The following is a 21167-nucleotide window of genomic DNA, read 5'->3' on the forward strand; positions in this document are numbered from 1 at the left end:
CCATAATAATAATACCACTATTGATAATAAAGGCAAGGTAATTGTTAATACCTTAAGCAATCAATTTATTTTTTTTAAATGTTTTTCATCCCTTCGAAATTTTTCTCGTTTTTCAAAGTATATAAGGTACAGAAAACTGAAACGTGTAATTATTTACAAGTTGTGTTCTTTGCTGTTCCTTCTTTAGAATTTAATTGTGTCTAAAGTTTTTTGGTACTTTGTATACATTTATTTATTCTTATTATTTGTTTCATTTTTGTATTTCATTATATTATTATCATTTGCTTTGCATATTAAATCGATATGATAAGATCATTATTTTAATATACCACTATATATATATTTATAATTCTTTTACTCTCTCATTCACTCTCGTATTTATTTATATTTATTTTTATTTTTTGTCTCTCATTCTCACATTCTTCATACCCATACTAATCGCTTTGGTATTTACAAGACAGTTATTTTTATTGTTAGTACCTAGTGTGGAAGGAAAAAAATGAACAAAATGACATGAGTTATAACAATAAAACAGACGTTGAAGAATTTTTTTCGAATCATTCAAACTTTACGTTACAATCCGATAGATATTTAAAAAATTGTTTGTGTTCCTGTTTTTCCTTTTTTCTTTATCTACGAGTAAAAAACAAAAAGATTAGAAGAATTACAGAAATGGATTTACTGCGATTGATCAGAAGGACCTTGTCCCCATCTAGACTTTGTTCTAGGTGTTTTACTAGGTGTTGGCAAAGTGTTAATCGTGTCAGTAGAATTAATAACATCACCAATTTTACGTTTAACACTTAACACGACGCCACTTTTGGGTGAAAATTTATTAGACGATGCATTGGAAGAGGAAAATGAAGTAGATGTAGAGGAGGAAGGTAATCTGGAGCCTCCAAAATTTTGAAGATTTTTTAAACCAATATTCTCATTGACAGGTGAGATTATGGTGGCTGGAAAACCGAGAGAAAAATCTTCATCTTCAAGTCCTGGTGGCTTCGGTTGGTCAAACGAGAGAGTTTTTTTAATAGTATCAGCAAAAGATCCTGATAGAGACATTTCAGGACTTGCTGGTGGGGGATTTGACTTGTAAGTTCCTAAAGAATTAACTGGGGGAATTGACAAGCTTGGAAGCTGATTAGGCAGAATTGTGGAAGATGCGGCAATATGATGGGAGGATACAAGCGAAGGCCTGCCAAGGATTGTTTTAGGCGGAGATGTTACTGCGGCAGCTGCTGCAACAGCAGCTAATTCTTCCTCAGCCTTTTTTATTAAATCCAAATCACTCAAGGATCTCAAAGTGCTTTTACTCTCCTTTGGCTGAGACAGTTGTTGCTGTTGGGTGTCGAAAATCGAAGATTTTTCGAGATTACAATTAACCATTGGGTTTGTGATTTTAGTGTAAATAGTGGTCGAATACTTTTCATTTGTCGTCATTGTTTTTTGGTAGGGCGAAGCATTGACAGATGTCAAAAAAGTTGCACTTGGCTTAGAAGGTAGGTAAGGATCGACTTTTGAACTTTCCTGACGTTTTACATTTGCCAAGATCTCTTGTAAATTTGCCGGTATTGTTATATTCGATACTTTGTCTAAAATTGGCTGTGATATCTTCTGAATTCCTGGAGGCGGAGGTGTGAATGATCGAGTATCTGTAGGACTGTAAGCCTCCTCAGAGTCGTTAAATCCAGGAGGGTCGAGTCCCAGACCCTGGAAAAGTGTACAATGATCAATAACCAAAATATAGAGATCCGTTGAAATAAGTAATAATTGTTTTTTAATCTTACCGGTAAAGTTGCTGTAGCATCTCCTAGGAATGAGGAGCTTATGTTCTGTATTTGTTGTTTCTGTTCCTCAATCTGTCTGTTAAGTTCGTCCATTTTTCTCTGCAAATCTGTAGAGTTTTTCACTGATGAGAGAGCCAGAGAAGTAGGATCAATTTGTTTGGTGATGTTGTCAAGCGCAGAGTTTTCGTCATCATTGTCCATTCCACCGGGACTGTATGGTTCGTCGCCGTCGTCATCATTCTGCATAATCAGCATTTCTGTTGTAATCTGAGGAGTTTTATGTACTGGTGAATTGAGCCCGATTTTCATTGACAGCTCAGGAACAATTTTCGAAATCTTGGCGCTGTCCATTATCGCAGATTTGGACATTCCTACATGAGCTTTATTCAGGCTATCCAAAGTCATCTGCGTCACATTTTGCTTTTCTCTCAAGTTTAAACTTCCGTCAAGCCCCAGCGAGCCTTTTCCAAGAAGTATATGAGTCGGCGAAAGCGGGGGTGTTGCTCCAACTGCGTCTTTGATGGCATTATCGATTGGGGGAGGCGTGTAGCTTTTACTATCAACGTCTTTTTTAACTAGTTTTTGGGGTATGGCAGTTGCAGGCATACTAAGAGGGCGTTTTCTTTTATTCCGCACAATAATTCCTAGGAGCAAATGCGGCCTATGTTCTTCGAATCCAGGCCCATCTAAAGGAAGTAGAACCGAAGGCACAACGCTCTGGTTTGAAAATGGCATGATATAAAAGTCTTTTATATTTTTAGAGACGTTGCCAACGACTCCGAGTCTACTTCGGCTATTCAAATAGCTATAGAGTGTGATATAGGGTATTTTTTCTTCATCGTTAGCAGCGGTCAATCTGATAACAAGTATCTCTTTTGAGCCAGTCTTCTTCATTTTAGAAATATAATCCCAAACAGTTTCATGGCTGATTCTTCCAACAACGTCAACTGTATCAGGTAAATCTTCCATGAGGTCCCTAGCATGTCCACTAACTTCTTGAGCGGTTATAAAAAACTTTGCCACATCCACCATATTTACAAACCCTCGCCAAACAGTATGTAACGATCCACGAGGAGGTTCCAACTGCTGTTCTACTTGCTCTGACTCTTCTTTTCCTTCTTTTTCTGGCTCCTCATTGAAGTCTGGAGTCTTTATTGTTACAGTTGAGCTTGGCTCACGGTCAGAAACGTCGGATTCGTTACCGTCAAGAGTATTTGTTGTTGTTGTTTCGTCCTCTATGTGCCGCCAGAGACGATCTTCAATTGGAACTTGTTTCTCTGGGATGGGCAGAATCGATTCGTTTTTAGTATCTACGGCAGTTTCTTTTTTTCGTTCTTCATCTTTCTTCGATAATTCTTTGGAATTGTAGTCCCTAAAAATTAAATTGAAAGGTTAATGAAGTGCAGTTTATTATCAGATAAGTCAATACGTTACCTATGTCTTCCTTTGCTGTGATTTCTGGTGGTTCTATTTCTGCTTTTCTTATATTTATCCTTTTCTTTTTGTTTTTCGCGTTCTCTTTCGCGTTCCCTGTCCTTATCTCTCTTACTCTCTTTATTCCTGGTGGATCGTCTTTCTCTCTCTTTACTTTTTTCTCTTGTTTTGCTTCGACTGTCAGAATCTCTGCTATGATGTCGTCTGCTTCTGCTTCTACTCCTGTCATGTTTGTCTTTATCCTTATCTTTTTCTTTTTTCTTTTCATCAGCTCTTGGGATGGCAGAACTGCTTTTCTTGCTCTCCGTGCTTCTGTCCTTTGGTTTCGCTCTCTCCTTTTCTTTTTCCTCTTCAACGGTAGACGATGAAATATTATCTCCAGAATTGAGAGCGGTTACAATATCCTGTACAGGAGTTTTTGGATCAACGTGATCTATACTTCCGTCATTTTCAATAATTTGTTCTCCTTTATGTGTTTTAACTACGATTGACTTGGCCTGTGCCATAAGTTCGAGCTCGTTTTTTTTTATCATTTCAAGCTGGTGCTTTGTTTCTTTTTCTCTCCACTCCGCTAGCTCTTGACTTGCCATTTCGTCCGGACTTAACCTAACTACGGCATCTGGCGCGAGAGAACGATCGGCTATTTTTCTGAACAGTGTTAAATTCTTGGTATCTTTTATATTAAATACAAGGCTTCTATATTTTGCCTTATATTTTGCACCTGTGTCTTTGAAAAATTTGTACATTTCGAGTTCTATATTAAGTGCTAATTCCGTAATCTCGTCATCAGTTATTTTCAAATCTTCAGTTTCTTTGATTCTACTGGTGAGAAGCTCCGCTAGTGTTTTCCTGATGTTCAACCTTATCGGTTCAGTCTCTGGTCTTTTGCTAGCCACCGGTGATTTAACCTGACTCTTTATCTGTGAAGTCGAAGGTTTTGTCTCTGGCTTTTTGCCGTGCGTTTGTTTAGGCATCGTTGTGACACCTGATGCCGAAATCTGTAATTTCTGTTGTTGCAATTGCTGCTGCGGTTGTTGTCGAGAAGTCGGAGATTGTTTGACGGCGCAAGTAGAGTTTTTTATTGTTTGCGTCAATAAAGTTTGCCGAGATTGAAAAACATGCTGTTTGCTTCCCGGCGAGTGACTTGTAGAAACTATCACGATTTTTTTATTACTCGGAGCCAAAACCGTTTGCTTAGATCCGGCCACCTTTGCAAAAACCATCTTAGTTTGCGTTTTACTACTGACTGGCTGGACAGTTTTGGTCTGAAAAAAAAGAAAGGGAATAAAAATCCAACCTGAAGTTCAAAATGGAAAGTCGATGATATAAAAACGAGGACTATACACACCACTTTTGCTGTACTTGGAGTTTGTATTGCGGTAACAGTTCTTCCTCCGATTTGTATAGTATTCAGATTATTTGGTCGGACAACTTCATAAGTCGGGTTCTCTTTCAACCAATTCTTAAGATTCGAAGTCGTAGGAGCTTCAACACCTGTAAATCGGACAAAAATCAGTAAAATCATCAACTATTGACTCCAACACTTTTCAAGTATATAACGCACCAGTCAAAACTTTTCCAGACTTTCTTTCGAATACGATAACTCTAGCATCTGGTTTATTCTTGGCGATTTGATCCAGTGTGGTTGGTTTAGTTAGTTTATTTTGCGATATTGGTGTTGGTGGCTTATCTTTAGTGAGCGACTCCTGTGCATGGGTTAGAATGCAGGCATCAGAGCAATATATGCTTGAATTCCTTGCCTCTTTTTTGCAGACAACGCACTGTGTTACTCTCTGGATAGACGGAATATTGGAAGTAGGCGACACAATTGTTGAAGAAATTATTGGAGATGCAGGAACGCTCCCCGGAGAAGCATGAATAGAAGACAAAAGAATCTCAGATGATGATGATTGCGAAATCGGTTCTGCTACACTTTTTTGTATTTTTGTATACTCTGATCTTATTGGTTCATTAGAATCGTCTGATTTCTTCTTCAGACAGTTTGGACATACCCATTCTATGCCTTTTTCTTCCATTTGTTGACCTACGTAAAGGACGCGGCTAAAATTACTAAACTTCTTTGTTCAATTGGGTTTGTCAAATGTTGTTAAGAACACTCACCCATTGCCTTACTGACGTGAACACACTTTCCGTGGAACCAATCCTCACATACGTCACAACAAATCATGAATCTATTATTGTGTGGTCTTTTACAGATGCACCAAAGCCTATCTGGGTCGTCTTCAGAGTCAGAATTTTCTCCGTCATCATCATCTTCATCCATTTCAGACTCCATTTCATCTTTACTGGGAATTTCTTCATGTTGAACGGCAAATTTACTGAAAAAACTACTATCAGAAGGTAGCCATCCCCACAACGATTTGACAGCTTTGCAATGACTGAAAGACTTACATAGATTTTTCAGGTTTCTTTGCAACTTCAGGTCTCTGTATTGTTACGTCAACCTTTGCTTGGAGTCTCTTGCTCCTAGTTGCTGGAGCTTCTATAGGTGGCAAAGTTATAACTCTACCGCCACGGACGATCTGCACAGGCTCTTTTTCATCCTTTGCTGGTTTCCTGCCGTGATCAGGGTCAGAAAGAGGCAACGATGTCACAGGAACTGTGCTGATGGGTGACAGAATTTGCTGCTGCTGTGATTCAACGAGTGGAACAAAGGGCGCTGACGGTAGGAGTGAATCTGAGATTGCCGAAGTCTGACCGACAAGAGATGGCTAAATCATAATGATTAAGATAACAAAAGTCATGTGGATTTCAGACTGAAATTACTTACATGATCTGCAAGGTCGACGCCAAGTTCTTCTTGGAGAAGCAAAGCTTCAGCGAGCAATTCTTCTTCATGTTTACTAGCCTCCATTTCAAGTGTGGCCAGTAAATGTTCCTCACCCTCCATGCCAGCTGTTAAAAAAATTTTCTGGATTATCTTGCTTGTTCCAAGTTTGGGGAAGCAATTTTTTTGGCAGGTGCAAATCAATAAAAGTAACAGATCAAATGAAAGAATAAATAAATGAGACTTACTAGATATAGAAACAATTGTTTCGGATGCAACCTGGTGTTCAATTGGTGCATTTACCTCAGAAGGATTCGGAGCTGCGTGCAAAGCTAAGAAAATTATATAAGATATGTTTTGGAATTGAACCTAACCAATAACTGTCAAAAACCATGCATTAGAATGTGATAGAGAAAAATAAATAACCTCAGACTATTACAAGGATAAAAAATCAATATTATAAAAAATATTCTACAAAGGAACCCAGACCCAATGAAATGAATCTACGAAATCGAAAAACAATCTGGTTCACTCACCAGCATCCAAAGATAGATGTAATTCTTCTGCTGGCAAAGGTTTGGAATCAATCTTATGTTCATCCTCATTCATCGGCTTACCCTGATTGTCAATTTCTAAGTGGAGTTGTAGATGTGGTTGCATGGTTTCTTCCATGGAATTAACCTTCAATACTTTTGACTCAGTCATTGGCAGTTCAGCTGTCAACATTGCAGTTGGAGCAGAAGGCATAATTCCTGTTACAAGTGGAGGAATGGGCATGATGCTTTTGATGGCAGGACTTGTGATGAGAGATTCTGGAGTTTTAGGCTCGCCTGAACCAACACGCCGAATAATATCTGGAGTTGAGAACAAAGCTGGGCCAAGAGCATCTGCTAAATGTGACGGCGATTTTCGATGTTCTCGTTTCTGGTGTTTTTTGATACCTGAAATATCCGCTGTTCCATACTCTGTTTCAATGGCAATAAGAAATCAATGTCATGAGGATAATCGGAAGGGTTTTTGAAAAGAAAATGGCAAAATCTTCACTTCCAAAGTCTCAATTACTGCAATATATACAGAACTATCCAGGATAGCAAATAAAAATACCAACCATCAGGCGTTTTTGATTCCGGGGGTTGGACTGCTTCGACTTCAACTTTAGGCGTCACATCTGCAATGATTTCGGTTTTTCTTTTCTCTTTTTTTGTCTCAGGGGTTTTGACTTTCACCGAGGTTGACGCAGAGGATGTTGGACTGTTTGTTGAAACGGTAAATTTCTCTTGTCCAAGTAGCTGATTTTGCTGTGGAACTTGAAGAGGGATTGGTTGCAATGGTTGTGAAACTTTAGGTTGCGTACTTTGAGGCATTTGTGTAGCTAAACCTTGTGATTTTGCGGTAACAGATGGCAGCGTCTTAAGTTCTTTTGCTACAGAGACTTTGGGGCTGACCTGGCTGACGAAATTTGCCTTGGATACCACAATAGATTTCTTCATTCCAAGACTTTTTAATTCGCTAGCCTTCATCATTACCTGCTTTTGTACAAATATCACTTTTTGATTATTCCTCATTTGTCCAGGTTTAGTCAGAATCATGTCACCCTTTATTGTATTGGCGTTTATCAGGTTAGCTTTAACCTGATTAGTTGTCAATAACTGTTTCTCAGAAATCATGGTTTGGAATTCGTCTGTAGATTGGGCCGCTTGCGTTACTTGACTTGGCGCTGCCATAGGCTCCTCTTTTTTTTTACCTCCAAGCGTCTTCAATGACTTCTTTACCTTCACCGATCTTTCCCCTGTAAAATCTGATATGAGATAAATCCAACAGAATTTTTTATGGCATCACGAAATGACATCAAATCTATAAACTAACCCAATTTGTCCTCCTTCTCAGGACTTTTCATAGCATCAACTGCTGCTGCCATTTCCATATCGAGTCTACGGACTTGATCCATGTCCAAATGTTTGTTGTTCCCTCTCCGCCTTGTAGCAGCTAGGCTGCCACCCCTTGTAGTGAGCCCCTTGCGCCCGCCACGAGCCCTGACTCCGCTTCTTCTAGGTCCTCGTGGTCCAAAATCTGAATCGTCATCAGATGGTGGCTCTGACTCGGAGGATTCTGATGTACTTTGCCCCGCATCACTTAGGGTACCAAAATTTGATGCAGCGACAACTATGAGGATTCAATTCATTTGAATATGTCATTTTTATGGATAAATTTAAAAACATAGAGGAATTTGAGGTTCAAAGAATTGGAATTTGTCCACGTAGTAGGTACGTTAGAATGAGTCGCTATTTTTATTTCTGATTTAAGTTTGTGAAAAAAATTTGGGGTGAAAATGGGCAATTAAAATAAATCTTACTGCGAACATCGTTCATATTGAGAGGCTTAATAAGGGGCACTAGTGCACCTTTATTGGTTCCATGTTGAAGTACGTTGATGACCGTTCGTGGCACTAAATTCCCCACAGTTTTTGGAGTTGACGGAGTGGTTCCAGCATTTCTTCCTTCTCTTCGAGGCCTGCCCGGACCTCGTGCCTGCTGAATATGGCAATAACGAGGTCAGAAAATTTGTCGAATCAATGAATCTTTGATGCAATTATCAAGATTGCTTACATTTTTGGATAGTTTACTTTTCGAGGTTGTCACTGAACTTGTTGAGATTATGGGAGAATATAGCAGTGTGGAATTGGGCATAGAGGAGGAAGAGTATGGAGAATCGCCAATATCTGGCGATTCCGCAAGTGGTAATGGGTCACTAGGTTTTGGATCAGAGGGTGATTTTCTGCTCGTATAACAGTGATCTAACTCGATGTTGTATTTCATCGAATTCTGCTCCTCTTCGACAGACAACATGTCTACAAAACATCTAATTAGTTCACAATACTTCAAATCTGACTGCAAAAGTTGTAGAGAAATAATCCTTACCAAGCATCGCAGTCACGTTTTCCCCCAATATTTGCTTAGCCTCTTCACTTTGTAGGGCAGTTTCCAATCTTTCGAGTTGTTCTGGATCCATTTCCATAAATGGATCAACGAGCCCTCCAACTCCCGGGTCTGCAGTACCGGATGCCGGGCCGGAAGAAGCAGCTGTTTCCGAAGGAATGTACGGAGGAGGATCAACGGTTAAAGTAATATCGCCATTTTCTGGATCAGTGCTATCAGTTTGACCAAGTCGCACAACGCTGACATTTGCATTTGACTGATTTACTAGAATGATGTAAAATCGTTGGAAATTTGAAAGGATTATTAGTATAAAGGGTCATAAGAGTTATACTCACTTATTATATTTTGGAGTGTTTCATGGTCAACTGATATGGTACCATCATCATTTACAACTATTATTAAGGTGTCATCTTTTGTTTTTTCTTTTGATTCAACTATGAACGAGCTGGACATTTTGCCTCAAATTCATGTGCCAAAGGATTTTACTCCACCTTCCCTTGCCAGCTTCGTAGAACGTAAAAAAAAACATGAATATTGTAGATTCTCAAGCATATCATAAGTAGAGTGAACTCAATTCATCGTTAAGATATGTAAAAATTTTGAACAATCGAAAAATTAACAAACCACTTCGATTATATCCTAGCACTTATGAGCAAATTAATTACCGATAAGTTTGTAATGTAATTCCCTGTGGTATAAACAATAAAAAAAACTATGGTGTTATAATCAACCTATAATTGTTTACAAAACATGGCGGGGATTGCAGATGTACGTAAATATCGTATGAAGTGGTCTTCGGGGGCCGAGAGTTCGATTTCGATAAAAATTACAAACTGAGTAATTGCTAGACTTGAGTAATGAGTCCACATGGGTGCAAAGGTTCGAGGATCCTTTTAGTTTTTTGTAGTAAAAACATAAATCGTGTGAAAAGCTCACGGCCATCTTGTTCCATCGCCTGCCCCAGGCGGGCGGGCGATGCAGCGCAACAGAAAGCAACGACGATCGCATGTCTAGTGTGCCAAAAATAACGAGATGATGGCAATTCCTGCATAATAGGGAGTCAAGAACCGTATTATCGAATCCCTCCAGAAGATTCCTGATTCAACTCACCCGTCTGATTAAAGCTCCAACGAATTCAATTTTCGTAAACGAGGCACGGCCGTTGTTCGACGCAACTTCTCCTAACTCCCTCTGAGGTATAATTCATTAGCCACTTTGCGGTACGCCGCTTATTTTGATTTGTCAACCAAATATTGCCATAGCGATACAAGAATGTCTATGTTGGTTTGAAAACTGTTTAGTTTTGATTATACTAGTTTAATTATTTGCTTTTTCTTTTCACACACGACGACTTTCAGTTTCGTGCGCCGCGCATGGAACAGGGCCGTTTGAGATGAAACACCAACGCGCTTCCAACGCGCATACCCGTGGCGACGCGGTGCGCGCACTTTTGCTTTTTACTTTTGCTATTTCTTTTTTTTTCTTCATCTAGCCTGAACATAGTCAAAAGTTTTATAGGGTAGGGAATTTTGTACGGAGTCGTAATACATATGCATACGTACTTATAAGTTAAGCGCCTCGATACGTTGACAACGAGACGTTCTTTCCCAATCGGTGTTGAAAAGTTCTATGATTTTGGACGTGAGACCAATTGAAAATAAAGAAGGGTCGGCGTGGCGCGCCTTATGCCATTATTAAAAAACAATCCAAATTAATGTCACAATGGTGAGTACGAAAGTATAACCAAATTTTTTATAGACCCCCAAATTAATGTTCACCTTTGGTTGATGAATAGAAAAGCTCTAGCACATTAACTTTTTTGTTATTTCTGTTCATTGTAGCTTCATTGATACTTTAAGCAAGCTTTTAAAAACCCAATATCAACCTTGATATTTTTATGTCAACAGGAAAGGTTAAAATGGTGGGTGATATCGTGTCTTTTTCTCCAAGTCGACACTTTTTATATACCAGGTGTTGCACCTGTAGAGTTTGCCAAGGGTCAGCAGATCGATGTAAAAGCTGTCAAAATGACGAGTACCCACACGCAGTTACCTTATGATTATTACTCCTTACCATTCTGCTTACCTAAGAACGGCACTATTTACAAATCTGAAAATCTTGGAGAGGTCCTTAGAGGTGATAGGTACGTTCTTGAAACATCGATACATTGACATTCTTGTAGCTGCATCAACATCCAAGTAATGCTCTGTTCTTGTGTCTTTAACAGGGTGGTAAACACTCCCTACATCGTTTCCATGCATAAAGATGTGTCCTGCCAATTGCTCTGTCACACTGCAAGTAACCGAATGACGTGGAATGAGGAAGATTCGCAGCGTGTCATCGAACGGATTCAGCACGAGTATTCAGTTCATTTGTAAGTTATTTATGACTGGAAGTAAATTTTTTAATGCCTGGATCGATAAAATGACTAACATTTCAGACTAATTGATAATCTACCTGCTGCAACGAGACAGGTTCATCCAGAAACTCGAGAAGTTGCTGTTCAGCACGGATACAGGCTTGGAGGGATTAAGAACGGCCAGGTTTACATCAACAACTATTTGAAACTTATCCTTAGCTTCCACAAACATGGAGAGTAAGCAAATTTTTAGCTTTCTCCTGACGTCTGAAACATTTTTAGGCATTCATTAATCATAATCAACGTTTTTTGCAGAAATGATTTCAGAGTTGTCGGATTTGAGGTAGAGGCACATTCCGTTGATGTCGACCAGTTGTCGTTTGAAGGGGACACCACTTGTGCTATCCCAGAAATTTACAAGCCACAGTTTGTCAAAAACAAAGGAGGTACCAGGCTCTTATTTCTTTACTCAGTTGAGTGGCAGGAGTCCGCAGTAAGTTGGGCAAGTAGGTGGGACGTCTATCTCGGCATGAGCGATGTGCAGATCCACTGGTTCTCTATTATAAACTCTCTAGTTGTCGTTTTTTTTCTCTCCGGTAAGCCAAAACATTTGAATTTCATCATACTTCCAGTAGAGAGCGATTTCACATATAAAAAACTTTTTTTCAAGGAATACTTACTATGATCATGGTGCGGACCCTGAGACGTGACATAGCGAGGTACAATGCGGGCGAAAGTGACAGTTTGAGTGGCTTAGATGAAGCAATAGAAGAAACTGGTTGGAAACTTGTCCACGGGGATGTTTTTAGACCTCCGACGAACTCAAGGCTATTCGCTGCTGTCATAGGAAGTGGAATACAGATATTTTTTATGACTTTGATCACCATTTGTAAGAATATTTAAGAACAAGTTTTCTGCTTTTTCAAAACCTCGACATACGTTGTTGCAATATATTCTTACAGTTTTTGCGATGCTTGGAATGCTCTCACCTGCAAGCAGAGGGGCGCTTGGAACCTGCGCAATATTCTTGTACGTTTTCTCCGGTTTGATAGCCGGCTACTTTTCAGCACGTTTGTACAAAACGATGCGAGGAAGAGAGTGGAAAAAAGCTGCGCTGCTAGTAAGTTTCTAAATATACCTGAAATCCACAGTTTCATCATCCTATGAAATGAAAAAAATAACAATTTCAGACAGCAACACTTTACCCGGGAATAGTTTTTATGACTTGTTTCTTCTTGAACTTTTTCATCTGGGGACAACACAGTTCAGGAGCAGTACCCTTCACAACCATGCTTTCGTTACTTTGTCTCTGGTTTGGAATATCTCTGCCACTTGTTTATCTTGGCTATTTCTTTGGATATAGGAAACAGCCTTTTACACACCCTGTAAGAACAAATCAGATCCCAAGACAAGTTCCTGACCAACTCTGGTACATGAATCCAGTCCTATGGTGAGTACAAATAAGATTCATTTTCAACATTTAAACTTGAATGGGAATACTTGGTGTGCAAAGATTCTAATTATGGTTACCATTCTCCAGCACACTCATGGCAGGAATTCTGCCTTTTGGAGCGGTATTTATAGAGCTATTTTTCATTCTCACCGCGCTCTGGGAAAACCAATTTTATTACCTATTCGGTTTTCTGTTTCTTGTTTTCTGCATACTCGTCATATCGTGCTCCCAAATATCCATCGTGATGGTCTACTTTCAGCTTTGTGGCGAAGTGAGTCAAAAAAATTACCTCCCTTACCAAAACTAATCGTTGAAACTATCATCAAAAACATAAATAAACGCTGCTTTTTCACATATTTACAGGACTACAGGTGGTGGTGGAGAAGTTTTATAGTGAGCGGAGGCTCCGCAGTCTATGTTTTGGCGTATTCTGTATTTTATTTCGTAACTAAATTGGAAATAACTGAATTAGTGCCAACTTTGATGTACTTCGGTTACACGGGTTTGATGGTACTGACCTTCTGGCTTCTTACCGGAACGATTGGATTCTTTGCAGCGTATTCCTTTATTGGAAAAATCTACGCCGCTGTAAAGATAGACTAGTCATAATGAAAAATAGTGTCGCTTGCATTCAAGCACTTCAATGACACAATAAATAATCCTCATGAGATTATGGAAATGAGCATTTCGTCCCTGGTAAGGAAACTTTTTGTAACCAAAACTTACACAGGCTGGTTCTACCTAATTTTTCTTTTTTCTTCACTCTTAACGATTTTTTTTTTCTCCGTATAAATGTGTGTACAAAATACTTCTACACAATAACCTTACGACATTTTAGGCTTTACTTCAATCTTGTTGTTCTATTCTTGAAAAAAAAAAAATAAATAATTAAATAACTGAAATAAATTGTAATAAGCAAATTCTTATCTCGTCGCGTGAAAGTAAAATAATATTTTCATTCCGGTACCAAAAGAGTAATACAAAAACCATGTTTTTCTAACGTAAATGATGAACACGCAATCAGCTAATTGAAAACAACGGAGTTCAAACTCGATATTTCGTTCTTCAAAATTCAACAGCAAGAAACTATTAAAAAAAAAGCAGAAAAAGGTGTTCTGACGGCTCTGTAGTATAGATATAAAATAATGTTGACGATCCCGACCCCAGACCTTACAACAATATTACTATTAAAATCATTATCAACATTATTATTATTATTACTGTTATTATTGTTGTTAGTATTAGTAGTAGTCATAGTAGTAGCAGTAGTAGTAGTAGTAATAGTAGTAGTAGTAGCAGTAGTAGTAATAATCCCAACAATACTAATAGTGATAAATAGTATGTAAATTAATCAATTTCAAATTTTAGCAATGTAAGCATAAATAAGGATAAGTAGGTTTAATATACGCCAGCTGTTATCGGCGTTCATAGGACTCGAAAATTTGTGTAAAATGTAGAGCGTTGATTATACAGAATTCTTGTATTTACTTCAACTGTCTTTCTATTTTTTTTATTTAAAAAACTTTTTGCTACTATCTTTAACTCTGAGTCAATTAGACACGATTTTGTTTTGGTTGGTTATAAAGAAGAAAATGATTTCTTATAAAGAATTACAGGTCGATTTATTCTTTTAAAGATATGGGAACCCAGTACTGCGGTCGACGTTATCCGTCTTTCATCACTTTTTTATATAGCCGTATAACCGCCGAAGTGATGGATAAACAGTAAAAAAATATTTGAAACATGATTAGAACATTTATGAATGCTATCGAACCGTGTCGTTGACTTACTCAGCTTGTAAAGTGTCTTTCATAATTATGGTCTCTCGCAAATGAGCTTTGCGAATCTATAACGGAAAAATATCTTCCGGTTTTGCAGCACGAGGTAAATGACAATGGAAATTATACCCAGAACGTAAATTCCGATCATCGTTGTTTCCAGAGGCATGTAGCATTTTGACACTGCATAATTATTTGGCGTAAAAACTCCCTGAAACGATAATAAAGAAATTTCAAAGATTCCCACTAATAGAAAACAGTTTTTGAACCTACCATGAGAAATGAAGGATTATTTTTGTTCCGCCAACTGAAAGAAGGAACGGTAAATTCCAAAGTATTATCTCTATGGATCCTGCGGCAGCCATGATGTGTGTGACCAGCAACTACTAACCTTGGCTTCAATACGTCAAGCAGCTAACAATGGAGATTTCACATAGAGAAACTTCGGTAACAATAATTGTTGAGACTATAGCAGTACTGACCTGTTCAGAGGCTTCTTTAGACAAGCATTCCCATCTTTCTCGAAATTTTACATCCTTCAGTTGAGGAGGAGCTTCGTCTAATTCATGACATATCTCATCTGATTCACGATACATTGGATAATGCTTTAATAGTAAATGTAATTGTTCAAACAATGGATTTCAAAGGCTATCATATCAGATGAAAATACTTACTTGTAAAATAATTGGTCTGCTATATTGTTTCAGAATGTCGTTCACCTTGCAGCTGCCAATCCCTTTTGTACATTGTAATTGTTCTGAAAAAAATAAGATGTGATGCAGCAAGATAAACAGTAAGAATTTGCAAAAGGTTAAAAAAACTTACTAGCAATTCTATCGAGGGCAATTTCCGTGGGTCTGCAAAGGAAGCATCCGTCACCTTCTAGAGCCATGCTGTTCAGAAGAACGAAATGATTGCCTCTAATGCTGATTTTTCTTACGTTTGGCGCTTTCATTCCATTAACAAACCTTTGATTTAAGTAAGGGATGATTTCTACATTTAAATATTCACCGGGTTAGCCATTTGCCAGAGGATTCACCTGATAATGATATCTTCAAGCCTCATTGATATTGTTCAAATACATAGAATCATTAAACTTACTGTAATGAAAACCCATGTCATGATTCCCAGCTACTACATAAATCCTTGTCGATTTAGGCACATAAAAAAGCGAATTGAATCTTGTTACATAACGATTGAATTCTGCGGCACTGCACCAAAGCCCCTCATCAAATATATCTCCTAGAACAAACACCACTTCAGGCTTATGGATCGTCATCGTCGTTTGAAAAACTCTGTACATCTGCCATTCCCTAAAATATAAAAGTGTATTCAATACAACCTAGATGAGTTCTAAAATCACTAGAAATGTTAGAATATGTCCAACCTTCTTAATTTGTCGAACCAATGTCCATTCAAGGATCCCAGCAGGTGAGTGTCAGATAAAAACATTACCTTAACAGGTGTTGTATCTTCCATATCAGTGAGAGTAATGCCAGGATCAATTTTTCCATGATCAAGATCCGGCCATCGACACTAAAAGGCAAATGAACAGTCTTACATATAAGTATGTATAAAAATCGTGCAAACTAACATCTTTTCAAATATAAATGTACTAACTTGTAGTAGCACCACGTAGTACATGAGGTATTCACAGAAAAAAATTATGCTTGATGCTGCAAGGAGAGCCTTGATTAGGCAGCGATTAAAAGATCTCATTGTTGAATTATAACATTGTGAGGGTGAATGGCTCCAACATGAATTTAGCTGAAGAAATTGTCTTTAGAAGAATCATATAACAATCTTATCAAATGTGATCAATCCCTTATCTCTTTTCACGTGATGACAGTCACTTGCTAGTCCTTTCGAAACAGGGACTTGGAAAGAAAGGTACTTAATCATGAACAGTGTGTTTTCGATGGGAACTGAATTGGTCGTGCAACTTCTTGTCTTTCTTTTTTGCTCAGAGGTAAGAAAGAGAAAAAAACATCTACCAACGTCTGCACCGACACTGCAAAGAGTTAAAGGGGAAAAAGACGACTCTGCATCCAATTCAGTCGAAAAAATTTTTATTCCGCTCACTGAAAACTGGAAAAACTTTGTGAAAAACATTTATACATAGCGGATGTCGGTCTATAAATTTAATTCGGTGGATAATAGAGAATTTCTTTACTGGATTATGATCACTGCAACTCTGTGGTTTTTCTGTTAAGTCCGACTCCGAACTCCAGAGGAGTTCATGAAACAGATAGACCGTCCATGGGATAGACTTACCAGCCACAATGTATGAAATATTCGGTGCTTGTCTTGTAGTGCATACAGAGCCAGGCATAGAGCATAAGTGCATGGCAGCCATTTTTAAACTGCTCACCTGCTGTAATGGAATAGAAGAGATGGTAGTTGAGAATTATTAGTATAATTTAAAAGACGAATGTAAAAACAGTATATGACATATTAAACGCCTGCTCAATACGTCAGTAAAAATAATAAGAAACAATGCTGAAGAGTAAAAAAGATAGGGTATTAATTTGAAGGAAAAGAAGAGAAAAGAAAGTAATAATATATATGTAAGAAGGAATTATACATGCATTATTATAATACGATGTTACACCTCCGAGCCAACCAATCAAAAAAAAGTATATATATATGTATATAACACAGATCACACGAAATGTAAAGGGTTAAGAACGGAACCAAAAAGAACGGAAATAAAAATAAAGTATATATAAATACCAAATAATAGAGGAAACTAGAACGGTTTAAACCGGGGTCGTAATTCCCGTCAGACGAAACCGCGAGAGATCATCTTAATCCAAGGCTTTGAATCTAATAAATGGTTCGCTGTGTCGTGTGGAAATAATGGTGTAGATTTATCTATATGGAATAATAATATGATAATCACCTGTCAATATGTGCGATAAACTTAGAATCCACATAGTATTCCGTATAATAAATATGAGGTAAAAAATAAAAAAATTTGGTAATCATTTGAGGGTGAAAATTAACGGGCTGATAGAGTGACGACAACAAAATCCTACCACCCGCGGAGAAAATCTGAATGATTTATTGACGACGATACCACTAAAAATTATTATAAAATGGTACTGGAAATATTCAACTGTGGAGAAAGCAAACCGAAGAAAAATTTGATGGTTTCCTACATTTGTAATTGTTTGGAGCACTCATATAGTATAATGGGAAGTGGATGTTAAGATTATAATAATAATGGCAGATAATGTACACAGAAAGTCACATAACAAACTACTTGACAGCAAGAAGTCAACTAATCCTATACACCGCACCACCACGGAGACAATTAGGATCGGGGAATTCTCTGATCACAAGCTGCATTTACCTCAGCAGCAGCAACTTCAGACTAACCAGACAACGCAGAATAATGTATCAGCCTCAATTCTCCCGGGCACACAGCAGAATATTCTCAATAATCAGTGCAGAAAAAAGACCTCGTCCTTTCAGATAACAAGTGTAACCGTTGGATGTCGTATGAGCAACGACGCTGGAGAGGATTCTAACGATGATCTTGACGAGTCACATACGGAAGATAATTCCGTTGAACACTCGAGATTAACTGACATAGATATCGAAACTCCAAGTTACTCGGAAGACACATTTTCAAAAGAGGATGTGTTTTTTAATACCAGTAATGCAGCTTTGGGAACGGCACCGGTTATTCCAACAAGTTCACAGTATGGATTGGCGATAGTTCCATCTGAAGGGAACAACGTTAATAATTCTGTCAATGACAACAGCATCAATACTCTGGATATTAGTTCAGTAACTGATAACAATATAATAAACCTTCTCTCTAGCAACACCAAACAGGATACAGACATTAGAGAAGTTCACTCTCATGGAAGAAACGAAAGGTTCAAAGTTGTGAAAATTGAAAGTACTGAGCCATTTAAACGTGGAAGATGGACCTGTATGGATTATCTCGATCATACCTCTGTAAATCAATCCACTGCTATTAATTCTGTTAGAGTTTCTGGACCTAATGAGGTCTGCATTTCTTATGGTATCACGGACAGCGGGGCTGTTGTGCCTGATGCTATAAAGCAACCACAAAATGTGACGGATTTAGAGAGCACTAAAAGTTCTGGTCTAGATACAAATGGACAGATTTCACAGTCTACGGGAAATCAAAGGGGTAATGCGAACCCTGGTGGTGGTTATTCGGTTCTTGGCACCAATGTGCAACAATCGCAGGTAGATAAAGAGTTGTTGGTGAGATACTGAAAGATTAAAGGTATCGAACAAACTAACCTGAAAATGATTTTCAGGTTCAGAATCAGTCGCCGTTACAGCAGCAGAATTCCACGGCGCAGCTACCTCCTCAATATTTTCAGCCTAATCCACCGCAGATATCGCAGCAACAGCAGCTGCAACCGCAGCAGCAACAAAACCCGCAACAGCAGCAAGGAGTTGGCGGAGGACAGGGTGCAACGCTGCCTGCTAACCTGCAACCTTCACATCAAAGCAATTTGGGTCAACCACAGAGCATGCCACAGGGTACGATACCGATAATCACGCAACAGCAGCAGCAGCAGCAACAACAACAACAACAACAACAACAACAACAACAACAACAACAACAACAACAACAACAACAACATCATCAACAACAACAACAACAACAACAACAACAACAACAACAGCAGCAGCAGCAGCAGCAGGCTAATAATAATAGCGTAAATGGTCAGATGAACGAAAATACTGATGGTTACAATGTGACAGTCTCTTCACAAGTGCCCCCGCAGCCTTTATCTGGTCAAAACGTCGGACAGCCAAGTGTCTCTCATTCTCAGTCTGCCTCATCACCGGCAGCTGTCCAGCCCCAAAATATTCTAGTGAGTAATGTACACCAGCACCAGCAACAATCTTTGACACCTCAGGGAACCGAACCTCTAGCAACAATGGCTGGAATACAGCAAACTGGTGTTCAAAATCTTCACACAGTTCCTCAGCCCAGTGGGCCTAACCAACAACCTAGCAGTCAGATGCACCCTTCGGTTACACCTATCATGCCGCAGGGTCAAATGCAGACACAGCAGCAGCAACAACCTTCGGGCGGTGGAGCAAGCTGTCAAAATGTTATTGGAAGATTGCAGCAGGCTCCCGGAGGTACAGGAGGGACAACTTTCCATCATTCAGATACGGAGCAAGATCCAACGTCAGCTATTCTTGCAGCTGTTACACAGTCAGCTGATGCAACGCTCTTAGAATCATTGGCAGGAGTTACTCAGAGTTCTGATGAACATCATGCGTTAGAAGACAATGAAAGGTATATTATCTGAGGTGTGAAAATTTTCTTTGTTTTAGTAAATTCAGATACTTATTCTGATCTATTGTTCTGTTTCAGTATGTCTGGGACCAGCGCCGTAGCCATTGATAATAAAATAGAACAAGCTATGGTAAGAAATTTTTATGTTGCATTATCCATAATTCAGACCTTGTCCTAGAATAGAATCGTTAATTAATGCCCTCATTGGAAGTAGTGGTTACTAATTTTAGAATTCGACTATACGACATTCAGATCGCTGGTTTCATCTCTGACATCCAATTTAGTTTACGTAGTTCGAATCCTGAAGAAGTATCGTTATTTTGTTTCCAAAATCATAGGGCATAAGTAATCACGGGAGGTTCCATTGTCCTGTTTTTATTAATGAATTATAATCTATGTTCTTATGTTCACTGAAATTTACAGGATTTAGTAAAGAGTCACCTGATGTTTGCTGTTCGCGAAGAGGTCGAGGTGCTCAAGGAAAAAATCGCAGAATTAATGGACAGAATAAATCACCTGGAAGCAGAGAATTCGTTATTAAAATCTCACGCAACGCCTGATATACTATCCCAGCTAAGTTCACAGTCTACAACAAAATTACCACCTCAACAACAGCCTCAACAACAACAGCAGCAGCAGCAGCAGCAACAGCAGCAGCAGCAGCAACAGCAGCAACAGCAACAGCAACAGCAACAGCAACAGCAGCAGCAACAACAACAGCAACAGCAACAACAACAGCAACAACAACAACAACAACAACAACAACAACAACAGCAGCAGCAGCAACAACAACAACAACAACAACAACAACAACAACAACAACACCTTCAACAACAACAGCAGCATCATCACCATCAACAACCACAACCGCAACAACAACCACAGCAGCAACACCACCATCACCATCACCACCATCACCAACAACAACAGCAGCACCAGCAGCAGCATCAGCTACAGCACCACCAACAACAACAACAACAACACCAGATACAGCACCAACAACACCATCCACAACAGAAACAACCCCAACAACCTTCGCAACAACAACTAAACCCAACTTCAAACAGCAATGCCAAGAATAATCCTGTCGGTACTATTCAATAAATTATTTCCCAACGTATGTAAATACTACTTATTGTGTGTGTGTGTGTGTGTATGCGGGTGTTCACGCGTGCGTACATACACACATATATATCATAAAATGCTGAATAAATAAAAATGAGTAAATTACAGTTAGAAATATCACAATTCAAAATACCATTATGCACACCGTATAAAAATTGAATACAAGAAAAAAAAGAATAGGTTTTCAATCGTCATGCTATATACT

General features: G+C 38.7%; 4 protein-coding genes across 5 annotated transcripts; 2 read left to right on the plus strand and 2 right to left on the minus strand.

The window, feature by feature from the left end:
• Positions 1 to 48: 48 nt before the first annotated feature.
• LOC105683906 lies at positions 49 to 10324 on the minus strand. Its single transcript, XM_048659399.1, is given in 17 exon segments — positions 49 to 1710; positions 1788 to 3159; positions 3222 to 4486; positions 4570 to 4715; positions 4786 to 5265; positions 5343 to 5581; positions 5583 to 5953; positions 6013 to 6137; positions 6258 to 6341; positions 6546 to 6974; positions 7118 to 7807; positions 7876 to 8172; positions 8363 to 8540; positions 8616 to 8857; positions 8928 to 9209; positions 9281 to 9449; positions 10056 to 10324. Coding segments are annotated over 16 exon segments (7350 nt in total). The 5' UTR covers positions 9399 to 9449; positions 10056 to 10324; the 3' UTR covers positions 49 to 678.
• A 99-nt stretch (positions 10325 to 10423) lies between these two features.
• On the plus strand, positions 10424 to 13944 carry LOC105683908 (transmembrane 9 superfamily member 4). The gene is made up of 10 exons (XM_012396887.3): positions 10424 to 10670; positions 10853 to 11088; positions 11173 to 11319; positions 11386 to 11541; positions 11620 to 11900; positions 11975 to 12193; positions 12267 to 12424; positions 12495 to 12754; positions 12845 to 13028; positions 13121 to 13944. The coding sequence occupies exons 1-10, from the start codon at positions 10668 to 10670 to the stop codon at positions 13358 to 13360; spliced, it is 1884 nt and encodes a 627-aa protein (XP_012252310.1). The 5' UTR covers positions 10424 to 10667; the 3' UTR covers positions 13361 to 13944.
• A 409-nt stretch (positions 13945 to 14353) lies between these two features.
• Positions 14354 to 16345, minus strand: LOC105683910 (metallophosphoesterase 1). Of its 2 annotated transcripts, XM_012396894.3 has the most exons (9): positions 16156 to 16345; positions 15923 to 16071; positions 15637 to 15848; positions 15361 to 15528; positions 15210 to 15292; positions 15018 to 15140; positions 14927 to 14949; positions 14809 to 14842; positions 14354 to 14746 (listed from the first exon to the last, which is right to left on the minus strand). In XM_012396894.3, the coding sequence occupies exons 1-9, from the start codon at positions 16252 to 16254 to the stop codon at positions 14573 to 14575; spliced, it is 1065 nt and encodes a 354-aa protein (XP_012252317.2). In that variant the 5' UTR covers positions 16255 to 16345; the 3' UTR covers positions 14354 to 14572. The 2 variants fall into 2 exon arrangements, with proteins under 2 accessions (XP_012252317.2, XP_012252314.2); XM_012396891.3 differs by having other exon boundaries at positions 14809 to 14949.
• A 1277-nt stretch (positions 16346 to 17622) lies between these two features.
• On the plus strand, positions 17623 to 21094 carry LOC105683898 (alpha-protein kinase 1-like). The gene is made up of 4 exons (XM_048659400.1): positions 17623 to 18762; positions 18837 to 19837; positions 19916 to 19967; positions 20261 to 21094. Exons 1-4 carry the CDS (start codon positions 17761 to 17763, stop codon positions 20939 to 20941), a joined length of 2736 nt encoding a protein of 911 aa, XP_048515357.1. The 5' UTR covers positions 17623 to 17760; the 3' UTR covers positions 20942 to 21094.
• The last annotated feature ends 73 nt before the right edge of the window (positions 21095 to 21167 follow it).

The sequence above is a fragment of the Athalia rosae genome, chromosome 8, assembly GCF_917208135.1.
Source record: "Athalia rosae chromosome 8, iyAthRosa1.1, whole genome shotgun sequence".
Taxonomy (NCBI): Eukaryota; Metazoa; Arthropoda; class Insecta; order Hymenoptera; family Athaliidae; genus Athalia; species Athalia rosae.